The 19,336-nt window shown below is 38.0% G+C and overlaps 1 protein-coding gene across 2 annotated transcripts in view; it reads right to left on the bottom strand.

Moving 5' to 3' along the window:
• Positions 1-1,705: 1,705 nt before the first annotated feature.
• KHDRBS3 (KH RNA binding domain containing, signal transduction associated 3) overlaps positions 1,706-19,336 on the bottom strand; it is a 211,474-nt gene continuing 193,843 nt past the window's right edge. Inside the window, exons 8-11 of one of the 2 annotated variants that reach the window (XR_003999220.1) lie at positions 8,323-8,381; positions 5,934-6,083; positions 4,481-4,539; positions 1,706-2,327 (exon numbers count right to left, since the gene is read on the bottom strand). Coding sequence is in view for 1 of the 2 variants with exons in the window: in XM_030553872.1 (XP_030409732.1) it covers positions 5,992-6,083; positions 8,323-8,381 (151 nt within the window). In the remaining variant the exon portion in view is untranslated. Of the gene's footprint in view, positions 2,328-4,480; positions 4,540-5,453; positions 6,084-8,322; positions 8,382-19,336 lie in introns of those variants that run through there. The other variant, XM_030553872.1, reaches the window with a different exon arrangement.

Raw genomic sequence — 19,336 nt, 5'->3', positions numbered from 1 at the left:
TGAGCCTAAATACTATGTATGGGTCTAGCCCCAAGGATGAAATCCTGGCCCCACTGACATTAATGGCAAAATGCTCATTGCCATCTCTGGGGCCAGAATTTAACACTAGTAGTTTGTCACACAAATATGGAAGTCTACTTGGTATGTAGATATAGGTATTAAATTTAGGACAATCTTAACCAAGTTGCCTGTGTGCATATGAATTACATAGCCTGCAGTCAGACCATCTTGTGCTGTGATCAGATTCCTCAAGGCAATCAGAGTTAGGCCAGGTCAGTACTTAAGCAGGAAATACTAAGAAAATACCAGAGACGCTGGAAATAGCTTTAGTAATTTAGTACTGGACACTTTTCCCTCTGAGTCAGTGCTAACGTCATTTCCCACCATGATATTTGGAAGCTGTGCTGATAGAGATGCAGTTTAATTAGATAAGACTTAGAACTGAAAATCTGATACCTTATTTGTAAGAGATCACTGTGTGACTAATCCCAGTGTCCTCCTGACCAAATTACAATTAAAGAAATTGCCCTCTGCTCTCTAAATTCCCTCTCCGGAGTCAGATAAATGTATTCATTTTCCAGTCTTACATACCTGGGTAGAATTTGCTATGAAAAATTAAACAGTTGCTATCTCACACCAGAGATGCCTGCATTTTGGTGTGATGTGAACTCATCCCTACGCAGTGATTACCTACTTCATTTGAAAGGCTTGAGGGTTTGTTTATTTTTAAATCACTTGTAGGTCTTCTGGAAGGAGCTACGGCAGTGCAGTTGTAGTAGAGTGAAACAGAGTAAAAGAGAAGTTTCTTAGATGTAAAATATAATTTTAAATAACTGAAAGTTTAAGGTGATATAGCTAAGTAGTAAAGAAGAAACAGGAAGACTATCTTTTTTGACTACCCCTGAAGCTCCTTCCAAACAACCAAAGGAGAAAAGAACTAAATGATACTCCTTTTGCTTAAGGTAGCTTTGAGAAATCAACGTGAAGAATAATCTAAGATCTGAAATCAATTTTCCCACCTTCATATAAAAACCCTTAAAGACAGTCTTCAACAGCCACTAAATGGTAATAAAACATCTCAATGTGCGCTGATGGAGATGAGGAGTTTGAACAGAAGACACTTATGCTTAGTGACATTCCTTTATTTTGCAAAAAAAGTAAGTTTGCCTTGAAAATATATACTTAGCTAAAAAAGAAAAGCCTGGCCTCAGTATCGAAATGGATTAACCTGCATGCACAGTGGCTGAATTTGTTGAGTTTCAATAACTATCAGAAAGGAAAATGCATCTGATTGAAGTAAATTTCTGAAACATGGGTGGAAAGCAGTTGGATTTGCAGTCAGCTTTGCAGTAAGAAAAGGTTAAATTACCAGAAGTATATTTGTGTTACAAATTATCACAATAAGGTCTAATATAAAAATGAAAAAGCATTGAGGAAACAGGTCTACCAGGTACAAGAGTGCAAATTTATCAAGACATAAAAACTAGACTGAAATTCCTTTCACTGGAAAAGATGTGACCTTATATTATAAGAATAGAGAAGATACTTCTGTAGATGTAAAATTATAATCACAATATACTATGGAGTAAGTGAAAGAGAATGAACAATATAATACAAAAATACTGATGCATCTGATGAAGTGGTTTCTAGTCCACAAAAGTTTATGCCCAGATAAATTTTTTTAGTCACTAAGGTGCCACAAGGACTCCTCATTGTTTTTGCTAATACAGACTAACATGGTTACCACTCTGAAACCAATATAATACTGTCCACAGTGATTATGACTTTCATGTTCTATAAACAAATTATTGAAGGAAATTGAAATTGGATTTGTTCTCTCTCTAGTAATCAGTCTTGCTTCAGGCACCTCTGTTTACACTTAGCCTATGAGCAATATAATAGCTTCTGTGTAACACATTTGTTTTCATGTTTACTCGTCCATGCAGTAGATAAACCACTTCCAAAAGTGAACTGTGGGTGTAGTCATAAAACTCCACACAAGGTTCGCTCATAGCTGCTGTGTAGGAATTACAAAGTCACTGAAGGAACATAAGGATCCATTATTGTTTTGTACTGGAGATTTAAATGGAGATTCTTTATTGACTTCTACATAAATAACATTGTTAAGTCATTAAACAGTTAAGGACTTTTATAGCAGTTGTTAAAAATAAAGGATATAACATGATACACTTTAGTACTACAGTATGTAAAATACTGGAAGAGAAACAGAACTGCATTTTCAAATTCCAAAGCTGATTTCATCATTGACTAGGCACATTGGTGAATATAATAATCTAAGCAGTCCATGATAATCACGACAGAAGTCCCTGGAAAAGAGGAAAACAAAATATGTTTATGTACATAATTATTACTGACTCTCTGGAGACCATCAGATTACAGGCAGTGGAAACAGGCAATTGGCAATACAATAAATGTATGTAGATTAATGGAAAAGAACACAAAAAAAGAGCTAATAGTTTAAATTTAGTACAAAGATGACTATAAAGCCTGCTTGCAATATGGAACAATTAATAATTATATGATTAATCAATTGTTAAGATATTATTCAGTTATGCTATTGGATTTGACTCTGGCAATATGCAGTGATTGACCAAGAGATGTGAGATCATGAAATTCAACACTGAATTAACTAGTTCTCCTTAGTAATTAAGTTTGTCACACTGAAACAGGATTATTTAGTATCTAAACTACCTTCCTTGGTAGGTTATTCCATTATTCCAAAAAAAGTTGGAGATATAATAGAGGAATATAAGGTCAAAGTGTGACATTTTAGAAAGTATTGAGAAAAGATTTATAATGCAAATACCGAACCTATAAAAGTGTCTAAAATTCTCCTTCAATGTAGTTTTGATTTTTTGTTTTTGACAAAAAAAAAGATGTGCAATCAAATCCTTGGAGAAAGATAAAAAATATGGACATAAATTATAAAAATATTCCCTGTCCAAATATTTTTAAAATATAGTGCTGCTATGGTCACTATTCACAAGGGTTCTTCTGTGTAGAAGTCTGTGTAGATTTAGATAAGGTCATAATAAGAGCCATTAACTAAAATTGGGCTGAAGTGTGCAAGGGCTGCTGTTTTCATTTGATTGGTTCAAAAATTGCATATGGATTAACATCAGACTTTTTATGCAACCTTAACTCTTACATTGAAACTATTTTTTTAAAAGCCATTTTGAGGGTATGGACAAAATCATGTTAACATAGTAATTAAGTGTTTGACCCAGAAAACTATGAATGTTCAGAGAAGACAGCTTCAACATACCCCCACTCTATTGCACCTAGGTATGGCAGCAGCTGTAAGAGCCAGCCTTGCTCACGAATTTTGGATCTCTGCAATTATTCTGGCCAAGGCAGATAGAAGTCTCAGCTGAACTTTTTAACTTATACAAGTCTTATGGGGCCTTTTGGCTAAATCTTAAACTAAGTCTTGAATTTGTTCCAGCAAGCTTTGCATGTGCAAAGGCAGATTTTGTATATGCAAATGAAGAGACCTCCTAATGTTACTGTGTTGAACAGTAACTATGTATGCATTATTTAAAAATACATAGCTCCATTTATACTACAAATTAAAGGCACCAAGTTGCTGAAAGCTCCAGGAGCCATTTATTAATCAATTAACCTGGAATTTAAATGTTTCTTCTGGTATTAGTATCTAGAATTACCATTCAAAGTAGGAAATAACCCCCTCAAAGGTTAAAAGTTTCTGTCCTAGTTTCAGTCATTTTTTTTTATAGCACAGCACATAAATCTGGGTGAATTATTTTTTAACCTAGTATCTGACTAACCTCATTAGAAACAGTAATCCACAGCAAACATGCACAGAAGCAGTAGATTCACAGCTCTGTAAATACACTTTTAAGGGATTTGACTTTCTCTTTCACCAGATTCAACGTTTCTTGTGCAGAAATGTTCATTTTGGTTCACCAAGTCATCCCGTACCATTTTTTTTTTCCTATCCCCACAAAGTTATTCTCAGAAAAATTATATATTGGGACCTCTCTGATAGAAACTGTCAACATGACTTTCTATCAGGATTGAAGTTCTCTGTGGGGGACTGATGGCATAAAATTATACTAATTTCCTTCTACATTCCTCTATTAGATCAGCAACTCCTTTACCTAGTTAGCTGAAATTCATATTTCAAAGTTAATTCTTAATCTGAAGAATAGAAAGAATCCAACAGCAGCTAGGGGCACAATGGGACAGTTCAATATTGAGCTTTACATGTCAGACTGCCTGAAAAAAAGGTACTTTTCTTTTTGGCAGATTCTAAAAGTAACTGCAGAATTCAAAACAATCACCGCCCTTAGTGATTATTTAAAGATTAGCCCAGAGCCTCGCTAAGTCATTGGCAGTCTTTCCATTGGTTTCAATGGGTTTTGACTTAGGCGCTTAAAATTCTTTTCTCTGGTACATCATTGATCAGAGAGTTAAAAGTATATGAATAGGTACATACCAAAGCATCAACATATGTAGGTTTTTGTTCTCTTGGCTCCCCAAGACGTTTAGTGTTTCCTGACAAGAGAAAAGATCTGTTTACTAAATACAGAAGAAGACTTTAAAATATAAACTACAAACAAACAATTCAAATTAAACTATAATTAAAAAGACAAACTGAATCTTTAAGGAAAAGCTTTTGAAAACATTTGTAATGTTTAAGCACTGTTCTCAGTTACTAGAATTTATGGAAAAATAAGGTATTACAAATTACTAGTTATGAGGTTTTACATTTGTTTAATAGGGAATAATTTGTCCAAATTAAACTGACTAAGCTAAGGCTTTTTAGATTACTAAAACAAATTAAACTTTTTAAAATGAGAATTTAGGTGAGCTTAAAGCCTTTCTAAAATCTAAAATGAAACTTTCTAATTTGTATCCTCCCTGATTTTATTGGCTATATTAAGATAAATTAAGTGAGATTAAAATCTTATTTGATTTATTTACCTTTGCAAATGAAGACCGTTTTAAGGGTTACACATCCTCTGTCTCTGACGAAAGCGACCTCAATTAGTCAAGTCAGAAAGTCTTTAAAAGCTTTGTGTTTATTGCTTCCAGCACGGAGCGAGGTGGTCATTAAGGTACCAAAATTCTCATAAAAATTCCAAAGTTGCACTAGTGAAAAAATGCTCAACAAGATGAAAACTAGTCACATCTTTTTCAGAAAATTCATTAGCTATTTTAAACCATTTTTAACCAAGATTATTTTTTTTATATGTGGCATTCAAACAGATCCATACCATTTGGATATTTAAACAGCATTTAAATCTATTGTGAGTATATAAATGTACATTTATGTTTATACCATTTTTTTTTTAAAAAGCTGTACAGTGTTTAGTATGAGCCTTTTATGTTGATCATTGTTAGATGAATTTCTCCCTGTTTACTACTATTTATGAAGGTTTATTATAAAATAAACTAAAGCATAAAATTACTCTCACACACACTGATTTTCTTTCAAAAGTTTATTTAGTATCAAGCAAGTGTAAACTTTGCTTAACACTACAGAACATTTCAAGACTTGAGTTACAAAATACCACATTATTTGCATTTGTAATTTGCTTCCCTTTTTACGCATGTTTGCAAGAGAAAAAACTAGCAAAATGGTTGAAAAATAAAACTAAAAGAACTAAATTGCTGAAAACCTTTAAAATAAAAGTTTACGCTTATGTTAAAAGAATGGATTAACATATTTAGTAAAACCTAGTTTTTGTTTAACACTAGTTAATCAGAGGTTATTTTTTTTTGATCATCTATTTTTCAAATACAGTCTGGAAATAACAAAGTTCCTTGTTTTACATATCTTTCTGTCCAGGTTGTTCTTTCGACAAAATAGTTTAAGTTCAGTCCAGCCGTTCAATTTTTAAGCACTTTGATTTACTAAAAAGGGATTGTTTATAGAAAAAAATTACTTGGAACAGTATACAGGACTGGTGGAGATTGGATATTTCACAACATCAGACAGTAAAATCAGTATCTGGCATATGGCTGGTCTCTGTAGATTCCCTTTGTTGTCCTTGCTGAAGGTGCCTTGTGTCTTGAGTTGGTCCATTCTTCTTGCCCTGAAACAAGGAAAAGAAATCATAATTAGATCTTTCCTAATGATCGTTGTGGCAGTGTTTGTTTTTACTTATAATTTTTTCAGTTTAATTTTGCGTTCAGTGCTTTTGCACTGACAGTTGTAGAGAATTAAGTCTAATATTTAGCAAAAGAACTAGTGAACTTCCCCATACTGCTCTTCCACCATGCCTCAGTTCTGACTGGGATTAGCTGGGGGTGAGAATGTGTTTAGGCACCTATGATATTCAGTATGGCCTGTAATGAGGCTACAAAGAAGTACTTATACTAACAGGACCTGGAGCAAGAACATGACCATCTATGTAGGCTACTGAACAGCTATAAATCTCTTCACACACTTCCCCCCCCAACTTTTTTTGGTCACTACCAATTTAGGATTACTTTGAATTAGAAAGCTACAAGTGAAAAGTTTCATAATTCCCCTATGAACACTTGTGGCTTCCCTTTTGAAAACACAGCCTAACACAGCATTTCAGATAACAGTGGATTTCACAGAAACAAATACATTTCCTGTAAAGTGCAAGAGCTACAGAGCTGGATTTCTTTTTAATAATCTTCAAAGAGCAAAGGAAATTGCTTGCCTTGCTTGCAACAACAAAATGAATAAACACGCAACACACATTGAACTGTATTATTAACAATAACAATGGACTGAATCAGAGTTCCAATGTGTTAGACATAGAAACACATAGGAAGACACGGTCCCTCCCCAAGGTGCTAACAATTTTTCTGCAAATCTCGAAATATGATGGTGTACACTTAACATTTTGTACTAAACTTCTGGTAAATGAGTTTGCCCTGACAAATAACAAGCTATCAGTTTTAAGTAACACGAGATTTAATGAGAAAATTTTAATTTTTTAACCTTAAATATTGTAATGCTAGAAAATGTTACATCTTGAGTCCTGCATTAGGCAGGTTGTAAGCTTATCACTATTGGTTTTTCCGTTAGTGAGATACTCGGAGAAATCAGACCCCTCCTGTCATACAGTTAACTTTAATGCTGAAATATACGATTTAAGCAATGCAGAGTCCACAGAGACCAATTTAAAGAACTGTGAGAGGCAAAAATTGCTTGAAGTGACCTCCTCTTTCGATGCACTCATCTAATCAATTACTTTCCCTCAAGTTACTTGCATCAATTCCAGTAGATGACATGTGGCAAACCTATATGTTCAAAGTGTTTGTTATGACAAACAAATCTTAGCTGAGGTCATCATTGCTTCAGGGAGGAGACATGGTAAAATGCACTTCAAAAGATACACCAGGAAATGGTTTTCAGTTACGTTCTAAAAAATGTCATAACATCCATTAACCACAGTCATGATTCACTTGCACCAGTCACTGGCAATTCATGAGTTTTTGAGCTTCCTGACTGATCAAATACTGCATTTCTCTGATCTCTAGCCAGAGGTATGAAGTAAAGGCACCTTTTAACATGCTTTATATGCTTCTAATCTGTAACAGAGTTCTTTAATTAAACCTGTCACCACTGCACTTCTGATTTGAAAAAATTAATCCTATCATTGTGGCATATGCTTTTTGCTTTATTATGCGTTGTCTTGCCTTCATACAAATACTCCAGTACCCTTGTGTTTATTACATACCTAAAATACTTTATAACTTTTATATAATTACTACCTGCTTGAGTTTACAGAACTGGAGCTTGGAAATGAATTTATATACCAAAAGACCACAAACTAAGTGTGAAATGTGCTCAATTCAGCCCTGATTCAGCAAAGAACTTAAGCATATGCTCAAGTCCCACTGACTTGAATGAGTCTTAAGCACATGTTGTACATTAAGCATATGCTTAGGTACTCTGATGAACTGAGGCCTTGTGGCCCAATTCTTTGCCACCCTTACTCACTCTAAATATTATTATACGCTGAATATAATCCCATTGATTTGGGGGAATGTAGTAAATAGGAGTAAGGGTGGAAAAATCTAGCCCTTAGTGCTTATTTTTTCTGTTATATGGCAAAGACAGCAAACAAAATTACAAAACAAAACAAAACAAAAGAACTTCCCAACAAATATGTCTCAGTAACCATAAATCTTCAACATCTATAACAATGGGACTCCAGACCAGCACAGCAGTCGATGCAAGTGGATCCTGATGCAGGACTGCAGCAGTCTTCATGAAAATCCTTTTTGGGTTAAATTGATTTTTTTCAAAATTCTTTAAAATACACTGGTAATTCCACTTACAAAGCTACTCACCATATGAATCATATGTTTCCTCATTAAGTCCATGTCCATAATCATAGTAATCTGTTCCACTGTATGAAAAAAAAGACAGACAACATAAGTAATGCCATTAGAAATGTAGTGTTAAGCAACATCTTAAATCATGATGGACTAGATTCACAAGGGACTTAGGCACTTTGCCTTTTTAGGTGCCAAAGACCTACACTGAGGTGGCAGTGACATTCAAAAAACCATTGTTTAGCTGCCACCTGACGCTGTCGGTGCCTACGTTTCTGCCAGAAGGCATACAAAATCATCTAAATCTTGACACTGTGCTGCGCAGCTGCTTGGTGCCCTAGCTTATTTTACAGGGACAACATCCCACAATGTTTTTATGGTCCATTCATTTGTAACTATGTATAACCTCTTGCTTGATTATTGCTCTAGAAAAATATTTTACACGTGATCAAATGTCTATGGCAGGGGTAGGCAACCTATGGCACATGTGCCAAAGGCAGCACGCGAGCTGATTTTCAGTGGCACTCACATTGCCTGGTCACCGGTCTGGAGGGCTCTGTATTTTAATTTAATTTTAAATGAAGCTTCTTAAACATTTTAAAAACCTTATTTACTTTATATAAACAAATAGTTTAGTTATATGTTACAGACTTATCGAGAGAGGCCTAAAAATGTTAAAATGTATTACTGGCACACGAAACCTTAAATCAGAGTGAATAAATGAAGACTCGGCACAGCACTTCTGAAAGGTTGCTGACCGACCCCTGGCCTATGAGATGTTTGCAGGACACTAAGCAACAAATAAGAAACACCATTTAAAATACAAAATGGGTGATTGTGGTAGTTTGGTACCTAGTAGCCAGATAAATTCAGAGCCAGTATGGAATATATGGCTATTTGGAAAGTAACTAAATTACAAACTGCTAAAACCAAAGCCTTGTCTTCCCTAGGAAAAAAAGCTGCGTTCTTATCTTATGTTGGCTAACAAGTGCTAACTAAAACAAAGTAAAATCCAAGTCAAGACAAAACAATCTGTAGTTATAACAGGAGTTCGCAGGTAGAGGTAAATGCCAGGCTCTCACATAATCTTTTTATGTGCAGAGTAAATAATACATGTATTGCAGGTGCATTTAACTCACAGACAGAACTATAGAGCTGAGACAGGTAATGAAATAGAGTTGTCAAATTTTGGAAAATACCTGGGCCAAAAGTGTAAAAATATGCAAAAACAAAACAATAAGAGCAGTGAATGAGTCTCTATTATTGCTAGTCTAAAGCTTCCTGAACTAAAAATTCTGGTAGTGTCTGCACTGTGAAATTCCGAAGACATACATAAGAGCTAAAATTCTCGTCTATGGTTTCTCAGCCCACATGACACAGATCTGTATATTAAGGACAAAAATGTGAAGCATACAAAGTAGCATAAACTTGTCCTGCAACAGTTCAGTGATAAAACAATCTTAGTTTTGAAAATCAAGAACTTTAAATTGACATTCTCTATCATTTCATACAGCATCAGATTATTTATTGTAAGACTGTCATCAAGTCTAGAGGTCTATAGCAGCTGAGCCCCATCCCTGTGCCTGTCAATCCTGTCAGAATTACTTTTGCAGTGTTTCATTTCACAGACCTAAAATGTCTATTAAACAAAAAATGACTCACATTTTATGGCACGTAAACTGCAAAACCAATAAACACTGGAAGGGAGAAAATCACTTATTTGCATTATAAGTACATCAAAATTTAACTTTATTACCTGACAGACTGTTCAGCATTAATAATCAGGTCAAATAATAATGTAAACTGCTCAAAGTTGCTCAATGAAATGCAATGCGCTCTCTCTTCCCTGCACCCTCTCCTCTCAGGCTCTATAACAAAGCAATGCTGCTAAACCCTTGCATGACTGACTTCTGTCTGAACTTGAGAGTCCATAAACAAATATGAAATTTTACACAAGAGGGCAATATGTTTGTAACACAGTGAACATATTTTGTGTAAATGGTTGTAGGCAGGACTGAAGAAAGGAGAAAACAGAAAAACGGTAAGACTACCAATCCATCGCAGGCCTTCCTATAATTGGAGCCATGTGGAATTCTTTTATTTTTATATTTTTTTCATTTTTGGGGGGGGAATTTCGTGTTACTTTGTTTTATCCCCCAACCCTCACAATCCGTCTCCCTTGCCCTCCGTTGTAATAACTGGGCCTACAAATGTATACGCATTGTAAACTTAATTGTAAGACATGACAGTTTATAAAATGTCATGTTAACTTATGACAAATATTAATGGAAAAAAGGTGCAAAAGGGACATAAAAAGACTAAATTAGTCCAAACAAAAAGGCCTGTTGATATAACTCAAGGACTGAGTTAACATCATGTCTGGTAAACAAAAGAAGTGTTGGCCAAGAAATCAAGGAACAAAAATTGGTGTGTTCAATATGAGGTCTAATTAATGAACAAAATAATGAGAGAATGGGCTATTCCATTTATCATTCCGTTTGTTTTTTTTAAAAGAAAAATCTTTTTTGGGGAAAATTAAGGGAAGAACAGAAGCAAATACTGTCTGACTGAAGAACTAGAAAAGGGGAAAAGGGAGCTTCACCATGACAACTGTCACTCCCACTGTTTCATTGGACCCCTGACCTTCTCTGTCCTAATCTTGAGAAATGTCCTGACCAGTTTGTGCCAGAGAGAGGGAGCCAAATTTCATTGCCACACCACTGGCTCCGACTAAGTCTCCAAACACCACCTGGGAAGTGTGTCCTTTTCCTTCCCCAACTTATTATTGTTTTTTCCTCTCTCTCCTTTTCCTTGTATCTAAGAGGAGTCTGGCTTAGCTGGCCAAGACTGTATATTCTGCAACACCGCTGTGAGCCTTTGACCAGAAAAAGGCAGCTAAATGCAATTCCCTGAACAGCCCAACATTGGTATAAGTTTGCCAGGTCTCAATATGGCTAATAAGATCATATGCTGTGCTTGTGTTTCTCCAGCAGTGAGACTGCAAGTGAGTCAGCACCAGAGACAGAGGCTGCATTTTCTATCTTTGCTGTTCTCTTCTTTCCCCTCGTGTGTGTTTGTCTTGCTTTGTCTTCTAGAAAACAGAACTGGACTTCAAATAACAACAGCAACAATGATAGCTCCAGCCCATTTCAACTAACTTTTCCTCATTTCCCTAGAAAGGACAGTTATTACCATTTTAAATACCACCGAAAAGACTGTAATATGGGGTAGGGTGAGGGGAGGGTTTCCTTTTAAAAACTCTTTCCAGCTAAAAGAAAAGGGAACACAGGTTGTTGTTAGAATAAAATTTACTTAACACTTTATATGTTAAATGCTTTAACTGTTTTTCTCCCTTTTCTGTATTTTAATTGAAGATTAAAAGGAATTTTAATGATGTGTTTGACAATGGTTCTAAGCAGGCTGAGGGCTCTGTATACAAAATCCTGAATCTTAACACTGTTAATGTTGGACATTGCCAAGGCTATGGTAACACTTTTGACTCCTTGGGCCTCTTTATAACATCTACAACACCTAACAACCCTGACTCCACCTGGACCCCAACCCTTGCCCCTCTGAGCCTTAGACCCCCTTTCCCCACCTGCCTCAACTCCTCCAACCTCTGCCTGAGATCCAGACACCATCATCTCAATACCCAACCCGTGCGCAGACTCCTCTGCAGTGATGCCCAGTGCCCAGCCAGGACTCATCACGCCATCCCATGGAAGGAGGGGAAAACTGCAGTGCTACGACTCCCTTGATGGTCGTGCTCAGGAGAGGTTGAGCACCCATTCTCCCTAGCTTCCTCACCACAATGGTTGCCTCACTCAGGTATCTGTCTGTCTCCTGCACTCTTTGTGAGGCTGCTAAATCCTCCTGCCAGCCCTACCTGAGGACGCACAGTACCCATGCACCATGAATGCATGTGACCCTGGCAGGTCCTTCCCTAGGCTGGTGCACTCTGTATGGTGGAAGTGATCCTATTAGTTCACTGTTTGCACCTGTGGGTGCTGACGCTGGCCACTAAATCTCCCATGGCTGATGAGAAGCTTTGTCTTTTTGTTTTCATTTTATATGTAGTTTTTTTGTTTTATTTCTGGTTATTGTGTATTTGAGAAAAATACGGGGCTCTACCTCTAGTGTCTATAACCGCAGAGTCTAAGCAATGCTTGAATTCAAAAGCTAACACCCTGTATTTTCCTGGATTTATTAGTATATATCCATCCTCTTTGGAAGCATCTCATATAAAATATGAAAGTGCTAAAATCACATACAGAAGAACTGTCTCATCTAGAAGCGAAAGACTTAGTTTTTGATAACTTTCCTTTTATAGATATTTACTTATAGATATTTACTATTGACAAAGCACAGTGCATTTTACAAAGAGTCTGCTTTATTAGAACTTAAGCTTCCTTTCAAATTAAATGTTTTAATTCATCAACTGAAACAATCAAGTAATTTCTATTTTTATGGCCATCATATTTCTCACAACGGGTATAATTTACACCTATGCAGAGGGCCTATGGCAAGCCTGTCATGCAAATAAAGGGATCTTTGGTTTCCAAAACTCTCAAACACTTTCAAAAGCATTAAAATATAAAATAATTAACTAAATAAAAAGTTTAATTCTCTGAATTTGTAAACAACCTGGATGCATGTCTTTTTCACATACGTTAGAACAACAAGTGCGTCAGCATTTAAAGATGCTGGTCAAAGATTGCCTAAAGTTTGTATTTGTTTTTAAGTGGTTTAAATCAAGAGCATTGGAGTGGGAGGGGGAAATCTGAAACCTGTTTTGTCAATATTTCAATATTGCTGAATAATTTTTAAAATAAGAAAATTTTCTTTCCTGACAATTTTCTCTTTCTGAGATTTTCTATGCTTGCCCAGATGTTTGGAGAATAGCTCCAGACAGTACTCTGAAACTTTTTTGGTAATGTCTGCTCTGATTATAAATAGGGCCCTGCCAAATTCTCGGCCATGAAAAACATGTCATAGACCGTGAAATCTGGTCTTTTGTGTGCTTTTACCCTATACTGTACAGACTTCATGGGGGAGACCAGTGTTTCTCAAATTGGGATTCCTGACCTAAAAGGGTGCTGCAGGGGGGTGTCATAACATATTCCCAGATTTGGACCTTAGCGTCCAAAATATGGGGGTTAGCATGAAAACCTCCAAGCTTAGTTACCAGCTTGGACCTGGTAAAGCTGCCACCACCCAAAAAATTAGAGTGTTTTGGGGCACTCTGGTCCCCCCAACAACCTTCCCTGGGGACCCCAAGACCAAAATTCCTTGAGTCTTACCACAAAGGGGAATAAACCATTTCCCCCACCTTCTCCCTTCCAGGTGTTCCCTCCCTGGGTTCCTGAAGAGATACACAGAAGCAAGTTCCGGGAATCTAAACAGAGGGACTCCACCCTCCCTATTTCCAGTCCTGGAAAATACAAGTATCGAGAGAGAGCTAATCTCCTCCCTCCACCCCCCTCCTTCTTCCAGAGGGAATGCAAAGTCAGGCTAGTAAATCTAACACACACAGATTTCCCCCTGACTTCTTCCTCCCACCAATTCCCTGGTGAGCTACAGACTCAATTCCCTGGAGTTCCCCACTAAAGAAAAACTCCAACAGGTCTTAAAAAGAAAGCTTTATGTAAAAAGAAAGAAAAATACATAAAAATGGTCTGTTTATGACAGGGGGTTGCAAGGTTATTTTATGGGGGAAGGGGGATGGTATTGCTACCCTTATTTCTGCACTGACTTCAGAGCCAGGCACCCAGCTCTGAAGGCAGGTCCCCATCACCAGCAGTGCAAAAGTAAGGGTGGCAATATCATACCATCCCACCCTTACTTCTGCGCTGCTGTCTTCATAGCTGGGCAGTTGGAGAGTGGCAGCTGCTGACGGAGGGCCCAGCTCTGCAGGCAACAGTGCAGAAGTAAGGGTGGCAATACCATACCCTGCCTTCCTTACTTCTGCGCTGTTGCTGAAGGCGGCTTTGCCTTCAGAGCTGGGATCCAAGCCAGCAGCTCCTGCTGTCCAGCTCTGAAGGCAGCGCTGCTGCCAGCAGCAGCACAGAAGTAAGGTAGCAGTTCTGCAACCCTCCCTACAATAACCTTGTGACCCTTCCATAACTCCTTTTTGGGTCAGGGCCCCTATAATTACAAGACCGTGAAATTTCAGATTTAAATAGCTGAAATCATGAATTTTATGATTTTTTTAAAATCCTATGACTGTGAAATTGACCAAAATGGACCGTGAATTTGATAGGGCCCTATTTATAAATGTATTGCTCACCCATGTTGGCTGAAGCTTTGAAAGCACTAAGGCCATATTTTCTCAACAATATGTAACTTCATGTAATTGGGGGAAGGATAGCTCAGTGGTTTGAGCATTGGCCTGCTAAACCCAGGGTTGTGAATTCAATCTTTGAGGGGGCCATTTAGGGATCTGGGGAAAAATCTGTCTGGGGATTAGTACTGCTTTGAGCAGGGGGTTGGACTAGATGCCTTCCTGAGGTCCCTTCCAACCCTGATATTCTATGAACTTTAATTCTGAATCTAGTCTGACTGCCATTGGAATTTTAACCATCTACAAGATGTTTCTGTACATTCATATATCTAATATCTACATCTGTTTGTGTGTATGTAACTACCAGGATTTCAACAGCACAAGTGTAGTATCTCAGAGCTGAAGGGAAGGGAGAGCCTGAAATACAGTAAAGAAAATTAAATTATCAGGTAAGAAAAAAATCCCATTCTCTTTGATTTTCTGTGTCAACCTAAAAACTTGGAACCTCACAAAGCAGTATGTACACAACAGTATGAAGGGATTAGCATCCAACGTAGACGTCAGTATGCTGCTCCTAATTGCTGAGGTCTGGACATTAATCCTATAATGCTTAGAGAGAGTGTGAAGTGAGGCCCAAATAAACAGTTTACATATTGCCAAGAGGGTAGTGTCTAATTTCTCTGTTTAAGAAGTCACCACTGATCAAGCAGAGTGAGCTTTGAGAGATTCTGTTGCTTCCAGATTACCACACAAGTAAGCCACTTGGATGAACTGTTTCAGCCAATTAAACAACATGGTACATGATGTGGCTCTGCAACAGCCTGTCCTTTCCTGGCGCAGTGTGAAGAATGTGTCTCTAATTAACTGAATTTATAAGTGTAGAAGATTGTGCAGAACAGGGCCTAAGTTCTCCAATTCTTTTTGCTGTGCAGACTGCTTCAAAAAATAAAACTTTGGTAGACCACAGCTACAGAGTGATTTTTCATTCAGATACAAATAACAGTTTAGTAAGGGCTTTCAGGACCAAGCTCATGCCTCAAAGAGAAATGGCAGCTTGATTGCTGGCCTTAATTACAGCCTGTTATTGCTGGAGATGGCTGGATGTTCCCTCAGTGACAGTCATCTCCAGAAGAATGGACTTGTAAAGGGCTGGCATTCATTCCCAAGTCCAGCCCATCTTGTAAGGATATTTGCTATCTGGGCAGTCAGAGGATCAGTACCGCTACATCAACACCAGACAGTGAACATATTCATATTTTTGCATAGTGTACATGGGTGTACTCTAAAAATATACTATTGTTGATGAATTGGGATATAATGACCCTTTAAGGCTGATGAAAGAATCCTCCAGGGTCAGTACCACCACGTATCAAGGTATTCTCTAACAGACCATATTACAGGGGCATGATTGCTGAGGGAGAGGAAGTAGTCTCAGAATGGCAGTTCATAGTTTGGGGAGAAACCCAGACTGTTAACTCTGATAGGGCTGGTCACTGGAGTGCAAAGAGAAGAATATTCTGGAAGCCCTTTTTCCCAGTCAGAGTCTAGAGGTTGCTTTGAAGTGTAGTTCATAGGCAGCCAGTTGGTACTTCCGCGTTAGTGTAAGGCATGGTGGAAGAAGTGACAAGTAATCTATTGTTTCTTGCTTTTGCTTGTTATTTTGCAATATCAATACTGTGTTTGTTTGTTTACAGGCTTTGAGGCTGAACCCTATGGGGAGAGGTCAGGATAGCTTTAGAAAGAGTAGTTGAGGAAAGCCAGGGGCAGGGAAATTTTAATTTGTTTTTGACAAGAGCTCATGTCCAGTAAATTCCTGCTCCAGGAGACATACCGCACTAGCACTGACTGAGCTAACTTGCTGAAAATAGAGTGTAGCCACAGCAGTGCAAGTGGCTGGAAGAGCTAGCCACCTAAGTATGGGCCTAGCATCTTGGACAGGCATGTATCTGGGAGGCTACCATTGCCACTTGTACCACTGTGGCTGCACTCAAATTTTAGCACTTTGGCTTGATCAGAGCGGGTATTGATCATAGGTATGTCTCCTTGAGCTGAAATGTATACCTCTATGCTGGAGTGTAGACATACTCTATGTCTGTGGACTCTTGTTTGGCCTGCTACAGACTGATAGCACAGAACAAGTGAACTAGGGAACAAATGGCCTGTCAAAACAATTGTTTTATTTGTCTGCCACCACTGTTATGACGATGTCTGACAAACCCTCTTCCCATGTCTTGCCCTCTCAATAGTTATGTCATAAACCTAAAGTGAGTTAGATCTTCCTGTGTGACTGGTCCTTATATTAAGAGATTTTCCTGTCAGTGAATTGTGGGAAATGTGCCCTGGATTTTCCTGTGGGGGAATCCTCACATCTGGTTTATTGCCTTGAACATCCTAGGGGTGAGCTCCTTCTGAGCTTCTTGTGCTCTTCTAGATCATCAGTGCCTCTTATGGACACTGCAACCAGACATGTATGCGGTACTGTGCTCTGTCATAAAGGTAGGATCAGGCGGATGGGAGGTACCATTTGCTTATGTCTTCTGTGTTAAAGATACAGACATTCTATCTGCTGGAGTGAGAAATGACTGCCCAGGTTAAACCAACACGCCTGCCATACAAACAAGATGACACCACTGAAAATATTTCAGCATATTGTCTTAATCTGTTGACAGAGATGAACTTTAGCCAAGCATATGGACTGGTACAGATGATCAAAGATAGCCGCTGGTTCATTACTCACTACAAATAAAGTTTAGATATTATTACCACTCTCTCCCACTCCCCCCTGCCATGTTAAAAGAACATTCAGGTTGCAAGTCAAGCACTCAAAAATTTAGGAAATGTGACTCATAGACTCTAGGACTGGAAGGGACCTCGAAAGGTCATTGAGTCCAGTCCCCTGCCCTCATGGCAGGACCAAATACTGTCTAGACCATCCCTAACAGACATTTATCTAACCTACTCTTAAATATCTTCAGAGATGGAGATTCCACAACTTCCCTAGGCAATCTATTCCAGTGTTTAACTACTCTGACAATTAGGAACTTTTTCCTAATGTCCAACCTAAATCTCCCTTGCTGCAGTTTAAGCCCATTGCTTCTTGTTCTATCATTAGAGGCTAAGGTGAACACGTTTTCTCCCTCCTCCTGATGACACCCTTTTAGATACCTGAAAACTGCTATCATGTCCCCTCTCAGTCTTCTCTTTTCCAAACTAAACAAACCCAATTCTTTCAGCCTTCCTTCATAGGTCATGTTCTCAAGACCTTTAATCATTCTTGTTGCTCTTCTCTGGACCCTCTCCAATTTCTCCGCATCTTTCTTGAAATGCGGTGCCCAGAACTGGACACAATACTCCAATTGAGGCCTAACCAGCACAGAGTAAAGCGGAAGAATGACTTCTCGTGTCTTGCTTACAACACACCTGTTAATGCATCCCAGAATCACGTTTGCTTTTTTTGCAACAGTATCACACTGTTGACTCATATTAAGCTTGTGATCCACTATGACCCCTAGATCTCTTTCTGCCATACTCCTTCCTAGACAGTCTCTTCCCATTCTGTATGTGTGAAACAGATTGTTCCTTCCTAAGTGGAGCACTTTGCATTTATCTTTATTGAACTTCATCCTGTTTACCTCAGACCATTTCTCCAATTTGTCCAGATCATTTTGAATTTTGACCCTGTCCTCCAAAGCAGTTGGAATCCCTCCCAGTTTGGTATCACCTGCAAACTTAATAAGCGTACTTTCTATGCCAACATCTAAATCGTTGATGAAGATATTGAACAGAGCCGGTCCCAAAACAGACCCCTGCGGAACCCCACTTGTTATACCTTTCCAGCAGGATTGGGAGCCATTAACAACTACTCTCTGAGTACGGTTATCCAGCCAGTTATGCACCCACCTTATAGTAGCCCCATCTAAATTGTACTTTCCTAGTTTATCTATAAGAATATCATGCGAGACCGTACCAAATGCCTTACTAAAGTCTAGGTATATCACATCTACCGCTTCTCCCTTATCCACAAGGCTCATTACCCTATCAAAGAAAGCTATCAGTGACAATTAAGGTTGCTTCTGGAAAACTTAGTTCAGGCCCATGTCCATATGCATTTTCACACTCTTGAATTACATGATCACATACTATTTTTACCACAGGACCCCGGCTTGCTTTCTTCAGTGCTGATGACAGACCTGCTCTGGGGCTGAATTGGAGTCTTGCAGTGAAAATTTATTTTTCTTTACTCTCATTCTTGAAAACAGCTGAACTTTTATCTGAAAAATTTTCAAAATAATTCAGCCTGACACACCCTCAGCATGGAAAATTTCAACCCAAACTGTTAAAGTTTGGCAGTGTCATAAGGAACTGAAAACAGGGTCTTATAATGCGAAGTGTCAGACAACCCTGGCTATAGGCGGTGCCACCAGTCCTGCCTTTAATAACCAATGTGGTCTTAACAAATTTATTGTTCAGCACAGTATATGAAGTCCAAGATTTTTAATACTCGAGTATTAATTACAGTTGTCAGATGCTGCTATTAAAATTTGTGAGAGTCAAAATACACACAAAACATATCTACCAGTGTAAGCTGTAAGATCTTGAAGAAATGCTATATTGTTATTGGATGCAACTATTTTAGAAAATATTGAATATAGAAATAAAATTTGTGCTCTCACTTGGTTTCTGACTAGAACCACAGAACTGCTGCCCTACAATGATGCACACAAATATTACAAAGTGAACATTAAAAGG

This window comes from Gopherus evgoodei, chromosome 2 (assembly GCF_007399415.2).
Source record: "Gopherus evgoodei ecotype Sinaloan lineage chromosome 2, rGopEvg1_v1.p, whole genome shotgun sequence".
Taxonomy (NCBI): domain Eukaryota; kingdom Metazoa; phylum Chordata; order Testudines; family Testudinidae; genus Gopherus; species Gopherus evgoodei.
This window is presented reverse-complemented; position numbering and strand designations above follow the sequence as displayed.